The sequence below is a fragment of the Haemaphysalis longicornis genome, unplaced genomic scaffold (genome assembly GCF_048455015.1).
Source record: "Haemaphysalis longicornis isolate Haplotype H1 unplaced genomic scaffold, Haemaphysalis longicornis Haplotype H1 scaffold_1, whole genome shotgun sequence".
NCBI classification, from domain to species: Eukaryota; Metazoa; Arthropoda; class Arachnida; order Ixodida; family Ixodidae; genus Haemaphysalis; species Haemaphysalis longicornis.
Genome location: NW_027526203.1, coordinates 96,885,106 through 96,903,678, shown reverse-complemented (window position 1 = coordinate 96,903,678; position 18,573 = coordinate 96,885,106). Strand labels below are relative to the sequence as shown.

The following is an 18,573-nucleotide window of genomic DNA, read 5'->3' as shown; positions in this document are numbered from 1 at the left end:
CATTTCAACTAGCGGCACGTGCCAATCGCTACCCAGGAGGGATGCGCCCTTCACGTCATCGTGTTCTGCGCAACAGATGGTTGGAGAGTGCCCGTTGTTGCCAGCTGACAATCGTGGCACAATCGTTGATTGATTTGATTGATTGTGGGGTTTAACGCGCCGACGCAACGCAGGCGATGAGGCGCGCCGTAGTGGAGACCTCCGGATTAATTTTGACCACCTGGGAATCTTTATCGTGCGCCGAAATCTCGTACACACGGGCGTTTTTGCTTTTCACCTCCATCAGAAAAGCGGCCGCCGCGGCCGGGAATCGAACCCGCGACCTCGTGCTCAGCAGCGCAACGCCTTAGCCACTGAGCCACCGCGGCGGGTGTGGCACAATCCTGCTACCTTCAACTTTCGTGTCCACCCCACCGACGTCGACATCGGTTCATCACCGCCTTTATAATGACGACCCAGCCACCCGACCCTTCAGTGGGCATGGGAGAGCGGCCGTCATGCGGTTCCGTCATGTTCTCCTCTGCTATCTTGCACAGGTCATTTCAACTAGCGGCACGTGCCAAGCGCTACCCAGGAGGGATGCGCCCCTGACGTCATCGTGTTCTGCGCAAGAGATCGTTGGAGAGTGCCCGTTGTTGGTAGCTGACAATCGCCGCACAATCATGCTACCTTTAACTTTCGTGTCCACCCCACCGACGTCGACATCGGTTCATCACCGCCTTTATAATGACGACCCAGCCACCCGACCCTTCAGTGGGCATGGGAGAGCGGCCGTCATGCGGTTCCGTCATGTTCTCCTCTGCTATCTTCACAGGTCATTTCAACTAGCGGCACGTGCCAAGCGCTACCCAGGAGGGATGCGCCCCTGACGTCATCGTGTTCTGCGCAAGAGATCGTTGGAGAGTGCCCGTTGTTGGTAGCTGACAATCGCCGCACAATCATGCTACCTTTAACTTTCGTGTCCACCCCACCGACGTCGACATCGGTTCATCACCGCCTTTATAATGACGACCCAGCCACCCGACCCTTCAGTGGGCATGGGAGAGCGGCCGTCATGCGGTTCCGTCATGTTCTCCTCTGCTATCTTGCACAGGTCATTTCAACTAGCGGCACGTGCCAAGCGCTACCCAGGAGGGATGCGCCCCTGACGTCATCGTGTTCTGCGCAAGAGATCGTTGGAGAGTGCCCGTTGTTGGTAGCTGACAATCGCCGCACAATCATGCTACCTTTAACTTTCGTGTCCACCCCACCGACGTCGACATCGGTTCATCACCGCCTTTATAATAACGACCCAGCCACCCGACCCTTCAGTGGGCATGGGAGAGCGGCCGTCATGCGGTTCCGTCATGTTCTCCTCTGCTATCTTGCACAAGTCATTTCAACTAGCGGCACGTGCCAAGCGTTACCCAGGAGGGATGCGCCCCTGACGTCATCGTGTTCTGCGCAACAGATGGTTGGAGAGTGCCGATTGTTGGCAGCTGACAATCGCCTCACAATCATGCTACCTTTAACTTTCGTGTCCACCCCCCCCCCCCCCCCGCCCCCCCCCCCATGCCGACATCGGTTCATCACCGCCTATAAATTAGGACGACCCAGCCACACGAACCTTCAGTGGGAATTGGAGAGCGGCCGTCATGCGGTTCCGTCATGTTCTCCTCTGCTACCTTGCACAGGTCATTTCAACTAGCGGCACTTGCCAAGCGCTGCCCAGGAGGGATGCGCTCCTGACGTCATCGTGTTCTGCGCAACAGATGGTTGGAGAGTGCCAGTTGTTGATAGCTGACAATCGCCGCACAATCATGCTACCTTCAACTTTCGTGTCCACCCCCCCGGCGTCGACATCGGTTCATCACCGCCTATATATTAGGACGACCCACCCACCCGAACCTTAAGTGGGAATGGGAGAGCGGCCGTCATGCGGTTCCGTCATGTTCTCCTCTGCTATCTTGCACAGGATCTTGCACAGGTCATTTTAACTAGCGGCATGTGCCAAGCGCTACCCAGGAGGGATGCGCCCCTGACGTCATCATGTTCTGCGCAACAGAGTGTTGGAGAGTGCCCGTTGTTGGCAGGTGACAATCGCCTCACAATCATGCTACCTTCAACTTTCGTGTCCACCCCCCCGGCGTCGACATCGGTTCATCACCGCCTATATATTAGGACGACCCACCCACCCGAACCTTAAGTGGGAATGGGAGAGCGGCCGTCATGCGGTTCTGTCATGTTCTCCTCTGCTATCTTGCACAGGATCTTGCACAGGTCATTTTAACTAGCGGCATGTGCCAAGCACTACCCAGGAGGGATGCGCCCCTGACGTCATCATGTTCTGCGCAACAGAGTGTTGGAGAGTGCCCGTTGTTGGCAGGTGACAATCGCCTCACAATCCTGCTACCTTCAACTTTCGTGTTTACCCCCCCCCGACGTCGACATCGGTTCATCACCGCCTATATATTAGGACGACCTAGCCCCACGAACCTTCTGTAGGCATTGGAGAGCGGCCGTCATGCGGTTCCGTCATGTTCTCCTTGGCTATCTTCACAGGTCATTTCAACTAGCGGCACGTGCCAAGCGCTACCCAGGAGGGATGTGCCCCTGACGTCATTGTGTTCTGCGCAACAGATCGTTGGAGAGTGTCGGTTGTTGGCAGCTGACAATCGCCGCACAATCATGCTACCTTCAACTTTCGTGTCCACCTCCCCGACGTCGACATCGGTTCATCACCGCCAATATATTAGGATGACCCAGCCACCCGAACCTTAGGTGGGAATGGGAGAGCGGCCGTCATGCGGTTCCGTCCTGTTCTCCTCTGCTATCTTGCACAGGTCATTTCAACTAGCGGCACGTGCCAAGCGCTACCCAGGAGGGATGTGCCCCTGACGTCATTGTGTTCTGCTCAACAGATCGTTGGAGAGTGTCCGTTGTTGGCAGCTGACAATCGCCGCACCGTCATGCTACCTTCAACTTTCGTGTCCACCTCCCCGACGTCGACATCGGTTCATCACCGCCAATATATTAGGATGACCCAGCCACCGGAACCTTAGGTGGGAATGGGAGAGCGGCCGTCATGCGGTTCCGTCATGTTCTCCTCTGCTATCTTACACAGGTCATTTCAACTAGTGGCACGTGCGAAGCGCTACCCAGGAGGGATGTGCCCCTGACGTCATTGTGTTCTGCGCAACAGATCGTTGGAGAGTGTCCGTTGTTGGCAGCTCACAATCGCCGCACAATCATGCTACCTCCAACATTCGTGTCCACCTCCCCGACGTCGACATCGGTTCATCACCGCCTGTATAAGGACGACGCAGCCACCCTACCCTTCAGTGGACATGGGAGAGCGGCCGTCATGCGAGAGAGAGAGATATAAACTTTATTTTGAAGCCTGTGTCCAAAGGACTGCTCGGCTTCTTGGTTAGGTTGCAGGGACTATAGTCCTGGCTATCTATAGTCCTGGCGTGTTTTTAACGTGGTGCACCAGCGTGGTCCAATAGAGCTCTTCAAGCTCCTTAGGGGGTGTGACACATGCCTCTCAGCAAGTAGGGCGCTTTGTGGCAGGAATTGGTTGCAGGCAAGATCTCAGGGTGCTTTCTATGTTTGGGCATGTCCAGAGGGTGTGTTCATTGTTGGGGTATTGGTCGCAGTGTGAGCATTTTGGTGTGCCTGGAAGCCCGTCTATGTAGCGTTGTATGTGTTGTGTTGGCATCGTGCCCGTTTGTGCACGTCGAATGAGAACAGCGTCAGGGCGGGCGAATTTTCGGGGGCAGGGGAGGGTGGTTCTCTGATCTCTGAAGTCCCGTAAGTACTTTCTACGAGTCTGATGCATTTCTCGGCGGTGCTCTTTTGGGTCATAGAAGCGAGGCCAGGGTATTGGGGTGCCCGGATCAAAGAGAGCAGCTCGGGCTAAGGCATGGGCCTTCTCATTCCCCTTTACACCTGCGTGTCCAGGGACCCATATCACAGTGGTATGAAGCTCGGGGTGGTTACGTGTGATGCTGGCGAGTGTGTAGCGCATGTGGGGGTGCATGTGATTCTCCCGTAGATTGCGAATTGCTGATTTGCTGTCCGTGATGATTACCAGTTCTGTTTGATCTTGGTGTGCTTCTATGGCGTTTACAATAGCCTGAAGCTCCAGAGATGTCGACGACGGCGCGGGGGCGTACTTGGCTACTGCGGAGAGGACGTCGCTATGAAAAGCTGTCGTTCCGATTTTGGTGTCTTTGTTGTACGCAGCGTCGGTTTAAATGACCGTAGTTCCTGGGGAAAATGTCTTCCTGTTGTAGTGGTTTGCCCTGTCAGAGCGGCGACTTGCCTGGTCTGGACCCATATTTTTGGGTATGGGCTTCAAGGTTATGTTGGCTGTCATGCGGTTCCGTCATGTTCTCTTCTGCTATCTTGCACAGGTCATTTCAACTAGCGGCACGTGCCAAGCGCTACCCAAGAGGGATGCGCCCCTGACGTCATCGTGTTCTGCGCAAGAGATGGTTGGAGAGTGCCCGTTGTTGGCAGCTTGCCTGGCATGAGATGGATGCTGTAGCGTTCGAGTCATTATAAAGTGCAGTTCCACTACCAAATATATGTACCATAACAAAGCTAATGAAAATAATTCTTAAGGAAACCGGCAGTTTATTTTTTCGGGCTCCCACTTGCACATTGGTACCACTTTTGATAAGAATTTTGTATTCAAACTTGGACAAAACGCCGTCTTGGTCGGTCCGAATAAATACGTACGCCCCCGAGTATTCTTCATCCCTCAAAAAGCTCTGTTCATACAGTGGAGCGGATTTTCTTTTAAATGAGCCGTTTCAATTTGAAGGAAGCCAATGCTACCGGTACACTTTGCTCTGTCACCGGACATATAGATGGGTAATACCCCACAGCGCCATCAAAAAAGACCAACGACGACGACGACAAAGAAGGGGCTGCGGACCCTGCCATGTCTGTCTGATCGCTGCCATGTAAATACTGTAAATATGTGATCCACCTTCTACATGGTTCGTGTCATCTGCTCTGCCGCCGCGCTACACTTGGTGGAGTGTGCGGGGTACATCCCCATCCTGGGCCCAACTTCGCGCCCCAGTGGCATCAGCTGAGTCAGGTACGTGAACGGCGTGGGGCAGCCCCAGCCTCGCCGCTACAAGCACTCGACGACGTCCCCCCACCCCGCGTCACCAGCCAATGGCGAGCTGATGGAGAGGCGCCAAGACCCGGCGGCATGTGACCAGACGACGACGACGACGTGCCCCAGCCCTATGGTCCGACGTGGTCACAAGCCTTCACCGGCTCGTTGTTGCCTTGCAGACATCGCAGCTGCGGGCGGGTGTTCGCCAAACCATGGCGGCAAGCGGTTCTTTCCCGTGTATTTTCCCCCATTGCTTATCTGCATCACCATCCTCATCGGGCCGCCGCTTCGACCGCAACGGTCGCCCTCGACCGGGGGGTAAAGTCACGGGACAGCGCCATCACAAAACACCAGCGATGGCGACGACCAAGAAAGGGCTGGCGGACCCTGTGGTGGCTGTCTGATCGCTGGCATGTAAATACTGTCAATATAATGTTCACCTTCTTCATAGCTCGTCTCATCTCCTCTGGCGTCACGTTACAGCTGCATAAATTCAATGTAACATGGGTACTAAGCCGTATAACGTCTGAGCGCGAAAGAACGAACTTTTCAGGAAATATTTTCGTCTTTAGAGTGACGCAAAGGCTGGAAGCGGCTTTATTCCATCGCATTCACGCAGGTATTATGTCGCGCCCCCTGCTCGCTTGAGGGGCAGCTTTTGGTCTCTTATTTGCCTGCTCATAGAAGCTCTTTGCAGCCCGAAAGAGCGCCGCATGTTATTTTCCCGCACAAGTTTCATGGCGGGAGAAGTTAGGAGCTGCCCAGAAACTGCTGAAAGCTGTTCTGAGCAGGTAAATGAAAGTGATCATTTATCGCGCGAATTCGGATTCACGAGACGGCGGATGGCGGGGCAACTGCAGCTTCCTGCGGAAGCTATTTAGAGGTACTCTGGGGTCACCGCTAGCACCGCACCTTGTCCAAGGAAACAAAAAGGGTATATGCTTGTGCCGAGTTTTACAATGGAAATCAATTCGAATCTTCGGCCGCCTCAGCGAGCTCTCAGTTAACACAGGCACGGTGCTATTATCTAACAACATGAAACCGCTCAGAGCACTTCTCCGGTAAAAACGCAGTTTTTCAGGCATCGTCAAGCTGTGCACGTAGCCGTTCAGCTGAGTGGCGCTATAATTCCGTCATGTATGGGAAAACTAGGTCATACCCGTGTGCTCTCGCCTAACTTCGCACGGCCTTATGCGCCAATGATGCACGCCAAATATGTGCAAAAGCCAGTGAGAAAACGCCACCGCGCGTTCGACCAGGATTCGCATGGAATGGAGCTGGACGCAGGCACCGTCCGTGGCACCGAACTTCCGCCCCCTGGTTGTCCCCGGGTCCTTCACCACGCTGCCACGTACGCCCTGCCCAACGTTCCTGGCCGTGGTGGTATGCTCGGCGCCGGATCACCTTCCCGAGCGGCTGGCCATCCGCGACACGTGGGCGCGTGAGGCCAAGCCCGGCCACACCGCCGTCTACTTCCTTCTGGGAAATCGAACGGAGGACAGCGGCAGAAGACCCGTTGGCAGGGGCTTCAAAGATGCCAGACTAGCCTCTTCTCCGAAGTGAGTAATGGTGTGCTTGTTACGTCATGTCTTGCCAGCGGCAAAACAGTATTCTCGCGTTTCCGGCGCACTAGTATATACTGTGCGATTGCTGGCCGGCGTCGGTACCGGACCATAGCACTGAGCAAAGCAAGCAAGAGGTTGATTATTACATAGTATTGCCACCCCACGCTATCCGTATCGGTTATGGCTGAGCCACCTTGCCCAGAACCATGCAGTCGTTGCCTTAGTCTTGCAACCACTGTGTTTTTACTGTTGAAAAGAACAACAAAAGTAATCATAAATTTGGCGCGGTCTAAGCAAACTGCCGTTTAATGTGCGTAATTTGAAGGCAACATGTTCCGATGAACACTTCCCATGCATCATTACCTACGGAATCATAAAAGCTATCACGGGTCCTACTTCACTAAAAAGGTCGAACTATCAGTGCCCGCTTTTATGCGCGTCCTTTCTACCCTCACACGTTTCGCCGCCTCCCTCGTGATGGACTACAGAGCTTCTCACACGGGCAATCTCTCACGCGCTTTCGGTGCGATATCATCTTCACCCTGATTATCGCCCCACGCTGAATGTCGATTGCAAGACAGGATCTCTTCGTACCCACCGCGGTGGCTTAGCGGCTGAGGGGTTTTGCTGCTGATCCCGAGTGCGCGGGTTCAATGCTGTCTGCGGGAGATGAAAAATGACAGCCCCGGTATGTCGGGAGCCCGAGACCTGCGCCCTGCACTGCGGTGCCCCCCGTATCCCGGATGTCGCTTTGGCCTTTAACGTCCCTAATTTTTGAAGGTACACTAAAGTGTAAAAGCAAGTTGACCTATATCGGTAGCTTACAGTGCTGTTAATATACTATATCGCAGCGGCAGCAGTTGCTTATTACCACAGAAAATGCCAAAAGCATAAAAACAAGAGTCGACGCACATCCAATTCGCAATATACGTCGTGACATCACCAACCGCAATTCATGGTGAAACACGATTGGGGGAGCATTCCTAAGGGTTTTCTGAAAATAAAAATGTAACATGAAAATGTAAAATAAATGAATGCATAAACCTTTGATTGTCACGCGCTTTAAACAAGGTTCACAAACCACAGCAAGCGCACATCATAAAGTAGGATGCCACATTCCAGGGGGGAGGCCGTGTTTCAGTTTAGATTTCGTTGAAATGTCACCTTGAGTGAGGGAGTGCAAGCGCAGTCAAAAGATGCATGCATGCGGGTGAACGCGACACAGTTTGTGACGTGCTCGTAAACGTCTCGATTGAATGGAAGGGAAATGGGCGAGAGAAATGCCCGCTCTCGTTATTTTTTCTCAAAAAGAAGGCATTGGTGGCTGTCGATCAAAAAATTACAGGGCTACGGAACGCGCGATCTTTCAGTCGAAGCAAAAAAAATTACACAACCAGTGGTGTCCCTTATAGCGTCTACCACGCGGTCCTCCTTATAGCGTTATCCTAACCCATTCTTTTTCTGAATTTCTCTCGCACATCATTATAGCTTGTATTCACTGGCGAGACACGCATACAGGCAACCACGTGAGTGCGCCGTTACTTATTACGTCGGGCTCTGCGGGATGGCGGTACTTGCCCGTGTTAAGCACATCAGTTGTGTTGGACTTTCCAAACTCTACCTCACCGAACGCAAAGTAATGCTTCGAGTTGAATGTGAGTGCGATTAATAACATCTCTCTGTTGTCACCACCGTTGAGAATCGGATTGAAACGGAGCAGACGACGCACGCCGGTGCTTTTCTCTTCTTCGGCCTGCGGGTGCAGGGGCACAAGCCGCGCCATGTCCGTGGCGAATCGGCCATGTCCGTCGCTTTTTTCCAGTGTGGTCGAGCGAAGAAATGGACAGCTAAACGTTTCAGTGAACATGACCTATACTTACTTTTGCTTTTCGTCCAATATTTTTGGGGCCATTCTACAAATCTTGGGCAGTGCACATTTTGTGGCCTCCCAGATTGCATAAAGCAGATTTAACATATTTCCTTCCACTTACCCGAGAATGACTCCCTACTTTTTGCTCTGCAGTCCAAGGTGATCCGCATTCAATAATTGGAGATCACACCACACACTCACCTCCATGGCGCCTTTGGCTAAGGAACGTTTTCTTGTGAGGTGCTTCGCACTCAGCAGAAGGTGGCGTCTCAGTATGAGGTGATATTGGGGGGATCATTCCGATCGATGCGGCTAGGTATGTTACGAGTGCGATTCCATTTGTGTCATAGATTCGTACAGGCGAACTGAATTCGCTTAATCTATCTTACCGTCTCATCTCCCCTCCGGCATAGCCAGCAATCGTAGCTTTACTTCCCCCGGCGTCGTCGCTCCTCTGTCCTTGTGTTCAGTTTCCCCGAGGCTTAGCACACCGAGGCTTGACATACCAGGCAAGACAGGGAAGACATACCGCGAAGTGGGTGAAGTTCCAATAAATGCTCGCCTAAATGACAATGCCGCCATTTTTTGAATGTTGGCCGCGTATCTGCTTGCTTCGTGGCAAATCTCATCTCCCCCCCCCAATACCCCCAACCTCCTCTCCTTTCACCCGCTCCCATCCACGCGCTCTTTCTTTCCCCTTTTGCTCTTCCCGCGATCACGATGGGGGTTTCCACATTTTTCTTGCGCTCGCGTTCTCGCGTGCCATATATTGTTTCTTTTGCTTCAGGGGTGCTGGGAATAGCTAGTAGCGACGCTTTTTTTTACTCAGTGCTTGGTTTTGTCTCGCCTCTATTCGACACCGTTTTTAACTCTTTGTATTTCTCATTTGCCGTCGCAAATGTATTCATAAATAAAATAAAAAATGTTTTAATAGAATGTATTTTTATTTCGAATAAGTTATGCCCGACGTTTTCTTCGCGCTGAATAATTTGGACATGTGTGAAGCTGTTTTAGTAGTTTGCAATGGTCTTGGTTGTGTATGCATCGTGGGCAACAATCCTTTTACTTGTTATTTGTCGGGGTTGTTGAATAGTTACAAAGACAGACAGACAGACAGACAGACAGACAGACAGACAGACAGACAGACAGACAGACAGACAGACAGACAGACAGACAGACAGACAGACGGATGGACGGACGGACGGACGGACGGACGGACGGACGGACAGACAGACAGAGAGACAGGCAGACAGACAGACAGACAGACGGATGGACGGACGGATGGGGACGGACGTACGGACAGGCCGACCAACATTTTCGCGTGTAGGTACGCCAAGAAAAACTATCGTGTTGCACATACCTTCCCCCGCACCCTCTGCGAAAAAAAGACGTCAGACGCGCTTAGGTGAATTTACCGAGAATGTTGGCTGTGTGATTCCGTGGGACGGACGGAGAGATGGGCTAGAGAGCGGCTCTGTCACCATTATCACAGCGTACGAACCTACTATGAGCAAAAAAGAGCGCTCACTTAATACGAGAGGTTATTGAGGGCTGACCCTGCATATCCAGGAGAAATAACTCGACTATGTGGCGATGGCACAGCTGTAAATATGCTTGGCCTTGGGTATATCTTATCTCAAGGTTTTAGCGGTTTTACACGCAGTGGCAATCCTCTGTCTTGTGTTTAAAAAAAAACGTTTAGTATCAAATCCGTTGTACTCAAGTAGTTTTATTCGCAATTAGAATCAACGCTGCGTCCGCGCTCTTTCGTGCGTGCTTGTCCTATTTGCGCTGTGAAAAAAATTCTCATTTTAGAGGGTGTATTTTATATCAGAGCCCCTTTATTCCTGTCTTGAACTTAACTTCGGTAAAAGCAATCCAAATGATACACTTTGAATGCTTCATTTAACAATAGCTTACCAAATGTTCGCAGTCACTCTGAGCTTGCATCAACCGGAGTAGTCTGTATTTGGTATTTACGCGGATAACTTTGCCCTAACTTCTTCCTGCACGTGCGAAGGTTACACAAGTGGTCAGAAACACGTTTTAATGAAACCTGTGTGCCTTACTCCCAAAAAGAAGTCCAAAAGGTATAAGGTGTGGTTTTTTTGTTTTATTTTTACAAGTGGCGATGAGACGGCTCACAGTGACCAGCACGAAGCGCCACGGAACTGCAAAGAGGTTTACTCTACCTTACTGCTGAAAACTTCTGAAACAAATTGAAAAATAATGCAAAACTTTCCCACTTTATAAACCAGCGCCGGCACAAAAATTTGCGCAAACCATTAACTGCAGCCGTGCTCAGATATGGTAGTTTGATATACAGGGCTTTAAGCAAACCGTACTTTCCAGAAACCACTTTGCCTGTGTTTGATGTTTTTTTTTCGAATTTACCTGTAATTTTCTCCAGCTGCGTGGTCGTCGTGCCCCAACTATTTATCAGGCAACATAACATTGTATTCTTGAACTTGTCAGGGCCAGTGGCAATTACACAATGTGGCAAGGTCACTAAAAGGGGCCATGAAGACAAAATACACGTTTGTTTTACACGAACGATTTCGTGTTCTATAGCGCCCCCAGTGGTTGTCCAGAAGCAAACGATGCTTTATTCACTGCGAAATTAATCAATTTAAGCCAAAATTTTATTTGTCGCGCCAAAACGTGTGTGTTTGCAATGACATCACAACAACAAATCTTTCAGCTAAACTTGGTTTGGAGTGAAGACCCGTTTACTGTTAGTCAACCTAGATGGCGCTACCACACCGCCGCAAGCCTTTGTCTGCCTTTGGTTTGTTACAGTTTTTGAATCTTATCTTGTTTCTATTCATGGGTCGTGAAATCGGGTCGTGAAACATGGCGCGCGTGGTGTCTAAACCAAGCACAGCGTGCGCAGTACCCACAGCAGTACGCATCGGTACGTCTGTGTTTACGTGTGCCTTCGCAACTTCCAATATTTGTCCCGCCATTCTTACCGCTATACAAAAGAATTTTCACGATATTTAAGCGCAAATAGCTCGTTCGGCAGCTTATAAGGTCTGCCTTATGTGCGTTTGCTTTTGCCGGCTTCCGCCAATCGCAGAGTTGGCTGGTATGACATCATAGGTTCTGCTGCGGGAAATGAACCAGTGGGTCGCATGGCTATTCTCTTTTTTTTTTTCAAATTATATAGCCTATTTCAGTGACGTTTACGTTAAAAGTGGTGTTAGTATGATTCTAACGGGGCAATGTTTTGAATGAACCAAACTTTCATTTTGTCTTCATGGCCCCTTTAAGGGCGCTGATTTCTCAACAAAGCATTGTATACTTCGAACAATGTCCTTGCTCATAATCAATTCTCAGGCTAAGCGTTGAATAATGTTGAATAATAAAGTTGAATAATAAAAAAATGAAAACTCATGCCATTTTGTGTTTTGATCCGGTTCAGTTCCATTCCTCTATCAGCGTTACGTAAAGAAAGGCTCTCGACAGATTTAAACTCCGACCACCTGATGTTCCAAAATTTCATGCATGATTACCTCTGTATGAAACTGTATGCAGCTGTCTACATTGAAGATAAGAGCAGTATTACCGCGTGTTTTGGAGGTTTCAGCTCACGTTAAATATACCCAGGTGGTCACACATAATCCGGAGGCATCCACTACTGCGCACCTTATCGCCTGTGGAGCGTCGGCGCGTTAAACCTTAAAAAATAGGTGGCTATGATTACAAATACGTCGGAAGCTTGCATTCCTGCCTAAACAAAATGGTCCCAAATAATTACCCGTGATTGGTTTGCATAAAAAACACTGCCTGTCAATCGTACGACTTCTGCGCATTAATATCACGTATGCTTAACTCCTACTCCGGAAATAAACGCGATTCGTGACCGAGCGTTCCCCTTAAATTTTCTCCAACGGACCCTCCCGTGAGAACACCGCAAACAGTGACACGCAGTAATGCTTCTTTTAATTTACCTGAGCAACGGAAACGTTCGTTCAGTTGTGGGGCTCTAATTGCAGCGCTAACTGTGAAATGCTCTCTCACGGCCTTCAGCGACGACCGAGAGAGCCTAGGCAAGGGCGACCCGCACGGCGACTCGTCCCTTCTTCCCGAGAGCTCACTGTTTGGCGATATAATTCGGGCCAACTTCGCCGACACAAGCAGCAATCAGACGCTGAAGTCCCTCCTGATGCTACAGTGGGCGAACACCTTCTGCCCACGAGTGAACTTCATCCTGAAAGCGGACGACGACGCCTACCTGGATCTCCCTGCCCTGGTCAGCTTTCTAGAAGCAAAGCGAACCTCCCGAGACAACCACACGCAACTGAATGGACGGTTCCTCCTCGGAAAGATTATTCAAGGCAAGGTCAGCGACCGGGAGCGGCGGTCAAGGTACGCTCTGTCGTCAGCGCGGCGCCTGGGGACACGTAGCAGACACAATAATCTGTTCAAGAATGCACCGACTATTTGCAACCTTTGGCAGTTAGGGTATTAAAAAAAACACAGATGTCCTCTTTAGACGGTGAACGAGTTCAGAACCGAAAAGTACGGATATTCCAACGCCGATTCAACATCGCTTTATTACAAATCGTCGTGACGACAACAGTAATTTGCCGTCTCTTTTTTTCAAGTGATGAAGTTTTCACTTGAAACAAGCCGCAAGGGGCTTCTTTTTTTACTGTTCCAAAGAAATTTTTTTTAGAAAGTATGCGTTACTTTTGAGGTAAATGAAAAATGACATCGATGACAAAAATACATCTCCGGGCTTCGAATGTAATTCATGTAGAGTTTAATTTCGTACAGTACAATTCTAAACGTTGATGTCTGGATGAAGTGCTTCCTTTTGAAGTCTGTTTAGCTCTGCGTGCTCTCGGCATAATAGAAAGGAGCATTAATATGGCTCATGCTGAACTGTCCGCTAAAGGCCACCAACAGTGAGGGTATTATATATCAATCAGACATTAGATGCTGGAGATACGGATGATACATAGGATCTTTCATTGTATGGTAGTGAACAGCAAATCAGATAATAAGTTTTAAACAGTGCCATCTAAATCTACGTGAAATAACGAGAGAGAATGGCAGTTAAGTTGTACATGGATGTGACATAGAGACATCTTAGATATGTACTGTACGTAGCACAGCGGCAGCCGACGAATGCGGCCGCAGGCATAGCACGAAGATAAGTAGTTGGAGAGAGAATATTTTCTCTCGAAGATAGGAGTGGATTTAGGTACCAATAGATGGCGATACTGAATATTTTTCTGATGACTCGGACAAAGATAATATTGATGCCTTTCACGCAGACACACCCAAGAGGCTTGAATCCACCTTTAGATCCCATTACGCAATCTGGCATCAGTTTCCGAAGGCAAAACTGTCCTAGATAAATTTCTTACATCAATGCCAAGGCTGATTGCAATTTTTATTTAGAGGGACCCTGCAACACTTTCTCAACTTTGTTAGATATCTTAAATGCTTGCAGAACGTAGTCAACCAACGCATCCAGTACTTATATTAGCAGGTCGCAATGTGCCCCAGCAAAAATTACCGCGTATGCCCATCAGATAAGTTTGAAAATTGCTCAAAATATTTTTCTCCCTTTCGCGGTCTTGGTGCTCTTCGACCGGTGGAATTACGTCATGAAAGCGGTGTAGTGGATATTGGCCGGCTTTCCTCCTGTTTCAGCAAACAACGCATTCGATAGTCGATTTAAAAAGAAAGCCACAAAAGCACAGCCAAACAGAAGGGGGTATATGCTCGGTGAGGACATCGATCGATACCGCTCCATGCTGGCGATAACTATAGCTTTCGCAGTACTTCCACACGATAAGGAAAGAGCGAAAGTGTTTATTGGAAGTTTTGCAGAGTCCCTTTAAGTGAGCGTACTGGTTTTATTCCTCCAAGAAATTGTGCGGACATAAACAGCCAAGCGGGCCTTATACTGCCGTTGTCGTTAACAAAATGATGGCTACCACGGCAGCCGCTTATGCAACAAAACACACGAGGTGAAAAACATAAAGATGGAAAAAGTGCTGTCCTGCCGACCTAGAAGTGAAATGTTGTTTCAATATCTCGAAGGATTTTATTCCGGCCTCCCACTGCTCGAACTCTGAAAATTGGGAGCTTCTTTGCGCTCTGTGTCTGCTCTTCCTGAAACATGGTTTCTCCCTACGCGCCATCTTTCCCGGCCATAAGCATGTCACTCTCCTGTACATTGATTCGGTGCCATTGCGACGCTCTCAACTCTTCCTGTGTAAGCAGCCTTTCCATATGGAACTGTACCGGGCATGGAGGATGAGAACTAGCCCCAAAAGGGGCGAATAAATTGGAACTGCATTCCCCCTTTGAAACTTCAATCACGGAATGCAGCAGGCATGAAGCGTGCCGCACATTAGAGGAGTACTCGCACGAAATTTTCGTGTTCGGCCTTTTTCGTGTAGTTTATTCGTGTCAGTTTCGGTTTCGACAAAAAGAATGCCGAGTGGCCGCCACAACAGGAGGGCGCCCGTGACGTCACCATTCTTGTCTTGTGCGGTCTTCCCCACCCCACGCGCACGGGCAGCATGACGTCAGTCACAAAACCATGTCGTGTACACACGGCGTTGCAGCTCGCCCAACCGCAGCCAGCGTGTCGGCTACGCCACGGGAGCCCCGAGTTCGGCAGTTTGGGACAAGAAGCAGGTGATGTCATATAGGCCCGCTTTGGGCTTTCTCGTACGGTCAAAGATTCAAATGAATTACAAACAACTTGCAGGAAGATATCTCCTAATAAAAAGCAAGCATTTTACATAGTTATCTGAGCTTTTAAATTTCGTCTCACTGCTCCTTCAAGGTTAAGGCTCGATAATGGGCACGCCGAGACGCCCCCCAGAATTACAAAATATTATTTGTCCATGCGTTTCCCTGCCGCGTAATCCTTCTCTTGTTCTTCTGTGGATTCCCATCTACTTCAACACATAGATACGACTGGCGTTCGGTTCAGGGACGCAACACTCGTGAAAAATAGGGATGCCCAGTTAAAGCAATGACTTTTGCGGGGTACTAACATCTCTGCGCTAGCGGACACGCAAAAATGCTTAGACGTCAAGGAATGAGAGGATATTTTTTAAATTTATTATTTGATATTTCAATGACTACTGCTGGCTGGGGATCGCATTTTAGTATACAAGTACCGCCCACCCAACCGGTTCTTTTTGAAACTGCTCAAAGCTTTCTTGGTATGGTTCAAAATGCTTCGGGCAAAAAAATTCTCGGTAATTGAAGTCAAAAGCAAATGGGAAAGGTAGCCCCAAGATTTTAGGGACATTTCCCATTCAAGTGATGTTGCCTTTAACAAAGTTTTAAGTGAGTCTTGAACTGAACAGCAATGGCACATTATCATTCTGTGCTAACAGCTGCATAGCAAAGGTGTTTACTTAAATTTACAAACTGGCGCCGCGTTTATGACTGAACTTCTACTTTGGCGCCCTAAATTAATTTAACAAAATACAAAAACAAACGTCGCTGTTCTTTACGTGGAGTTAGCCTGTAAGGCCAGTTGTAATGGAGAGCTGAGCGCTAATCCACACCGCACACGGCTCAGTATGGCCCATAGAAGTATTGTGGGGACAGCTATCACTGTAGTGCACCTCGATATGGAGTACGGATGGCTTAGCCACTTGTCCGCAACGCCTCACCGTACATGCATACCGCGCCTCTCGACATTAACGGGGATGTGGGGCGCTACACCTGTGCAGTTGAAGCCCACTTCGAATATAGAAGCATTGAATTACCTGCACACTTCAAGATTTTTCACGAGCACCAGCACTGAACTAGATCCGCCATCTACTCCGGAGTTGGGATTTCGGCGCCAAGATTTACGCATGTAATTAGACGCACTCGCATGTAAACAAATAGAATTCTGATTGCCCTTCACCAATTTTTGTACGAGGTCAACGACTCAGCTCGCATGCTAGTCCCCGAGGAAACAATTTTAACTCGACTTGCCTGGATTTTAATATTTTCCATCCTTCGCTGAGAGCCGTGGCACAATTAAACAAGAAGGGTAAAAACGCCCAGCTCTCATATCTTCTCCCTATATCCCTTACGCCTGAAGTTCCTGGTCGCCTCGAGTATTCAATGAACCACCTTAGCCCCTACTGGGGAGCCAAGGTACTTTACATTCTTCACGCTTTCTGCGCGCGTTTTGCAGCAACTTCACGGGCGCCAGTGCCTTCGCTCCTTCAAATTTGCCCAGCTACCTGTCGGGCGCGGCTTACGTGGTCCCGAGGATCGTGGTCAGACCGATGCTGGACAAAGCGGTGGACATACCCTCTCTGAGCTTTGAAGACGTCTTTATTACTGGTATCGTCGCGGCCGCACTAAAATTGAAGCTGATTCACTCGAACTGCTTCGATTGCTGTGACGAGCTGCCGGACTCGTGCGCTTACCGAGGTCTATTGGCCGCCACCGTTTCGAACCCCAGCAGCCTGCGGTCCGTTTGGAAACAAGTGCGAGGGCTTGAGTCGCCTCACTGCCTTCCCGGTAACGACACCACGGAGACCTGTTGATGCAGCCTGACCCGAATGCCTGCTCTCTGATTTTGTAAAGTGCATTCGGTCATAAAACGTGGCAAAATAAATTATTTACTGAGCAATGAACACACTCGCGTGTCTGCTTGCCAGTTGAACTCATGCGAATGGTTCGCACAGAAAGCGCACAGTAGCAAATGGACATTGTGGCTCTCGGGATACTGTGCAGTCACCAGTCCAGCATATTCATTTATGCCGTGGCCACAGTTTGAGATGTTTGTCAGCCCAAGTTTGTCAAGTTGGTCATTTACATTTATTCAATTTATACATGTCAATTACATTTATTTTACGACAATAGGTATTTATGCGTTTCCTATTCCTATTTTCGCCTTTCATTTCCTATATGTGGTACATTAAGAGAATCGCAAACCCGCTACCGAAGACGCAGCGGTTACATGATGGACGACGGCGAGTACCGGTGCCGACCATTATGGGTTATGTACAGCCGCAAAGTAACCATTCTGGTACGTCGACTGTGGTGTTAGTAACATGCTTTAAACCCTCCTTGCTCGTTTTCCCGCCCTGAAACAAGAATGGTATTCCAAAGCCGTTTTCTAACCAAAAATATCCTTTTAGTACATCACAGCGGAATGCGGAATCACTTTTAATTGCATTACGACAGACAGTCACAAATAAGTCATTGCAGAAAGATAGTTCTCCAAAATGTATAACCATATGCACGTACACGAATTTTCAAAGGCGTAGCGCTTACAAAATCAGCCCTGTTCGCTCTAGCTTTCCTTAAAACAATGCGCCCGAAAGAGTGCCCCTAAAAATGCTCTTAAATTGCCAATAATGGCGTCAAAATAGAAAAAGTTGGCGAAAAACATCGGCCAGCATAAGGTCTGGAGCAGGGAATGTCGGGCTAACTTTTTACCGCAAGTAATTGTTAACAACGTGAGTATGGTGGCACATGATGGGTGTGTGCACACGCGCTAATATGCTACAATCAGCGTTATTCGATCCTCGCACTCGTGACAAACAAATGACATAGCACTGTTTCCTGCTGAACAGAGTGTCCGTGACTCTGCGGGGTGATCCATTTCTTCTCCGAGCGTGGTGTCTTTCTGCTTCGCTATCAACCTATTGATCCATGTCCCTGTAGACGACCGGGTCACTTTTCCCTTCGAAATAAAAAAAGAGCGCTCTAATGCGGTGGCAGGGAAATATAGAAAGTATACGTGTCAAGCACTCAGCACCCAACAGTTTATTCCTAAAAATGCCATTTTGTACAAATACCGCTGGCACCACAGGCGTCGAACAGTGAACGTATGGTTCCTCGTCGCTCTGTGCATCGAACGCAGTAAGTGTCGTATTAAAGCTCATGACACTATAATTCTTGGTTCAGTGTCTCCTAACCTCCTAAGGACTCCATTCTGCAAAGTGGACTGTGGCTGTTTCAGCGACGGAAGGTCTACGACCGGTATCAAAAAACGACCACACCTAAGCCTAACCTAGCAGGATAGGCCT

General features: G+C 49.3%; 1 protein-coding gene across 1 annotated transcript; it reads left to right on the top strand.

The window, feature by feature from the left end:
• Positions 1 to 6,382: 6,382 nt before the first annotated feature.
• LOC144142633 (beta-1,3-galactosyltransferase 4-like) lies at positions 6,383 to 17,082 on the top strand. The gene is made up of 4 exons (XM_077674314.1): positions 6,383 to 6,617; positions 9,879 to 9,900; positions 12,584 to 12,931; positions 16,743 to 17,082. Exons 1-4 carry the CDS (start codon positions 6,383 to 6,385, stop codon positions 17,080 to 17,082), a joined length of 945 nt encoding a protein of 314 aa, XP_077530440.1.
• Positions 17,083 to 18,573: the final 1,491 nt, after the last annotated feature.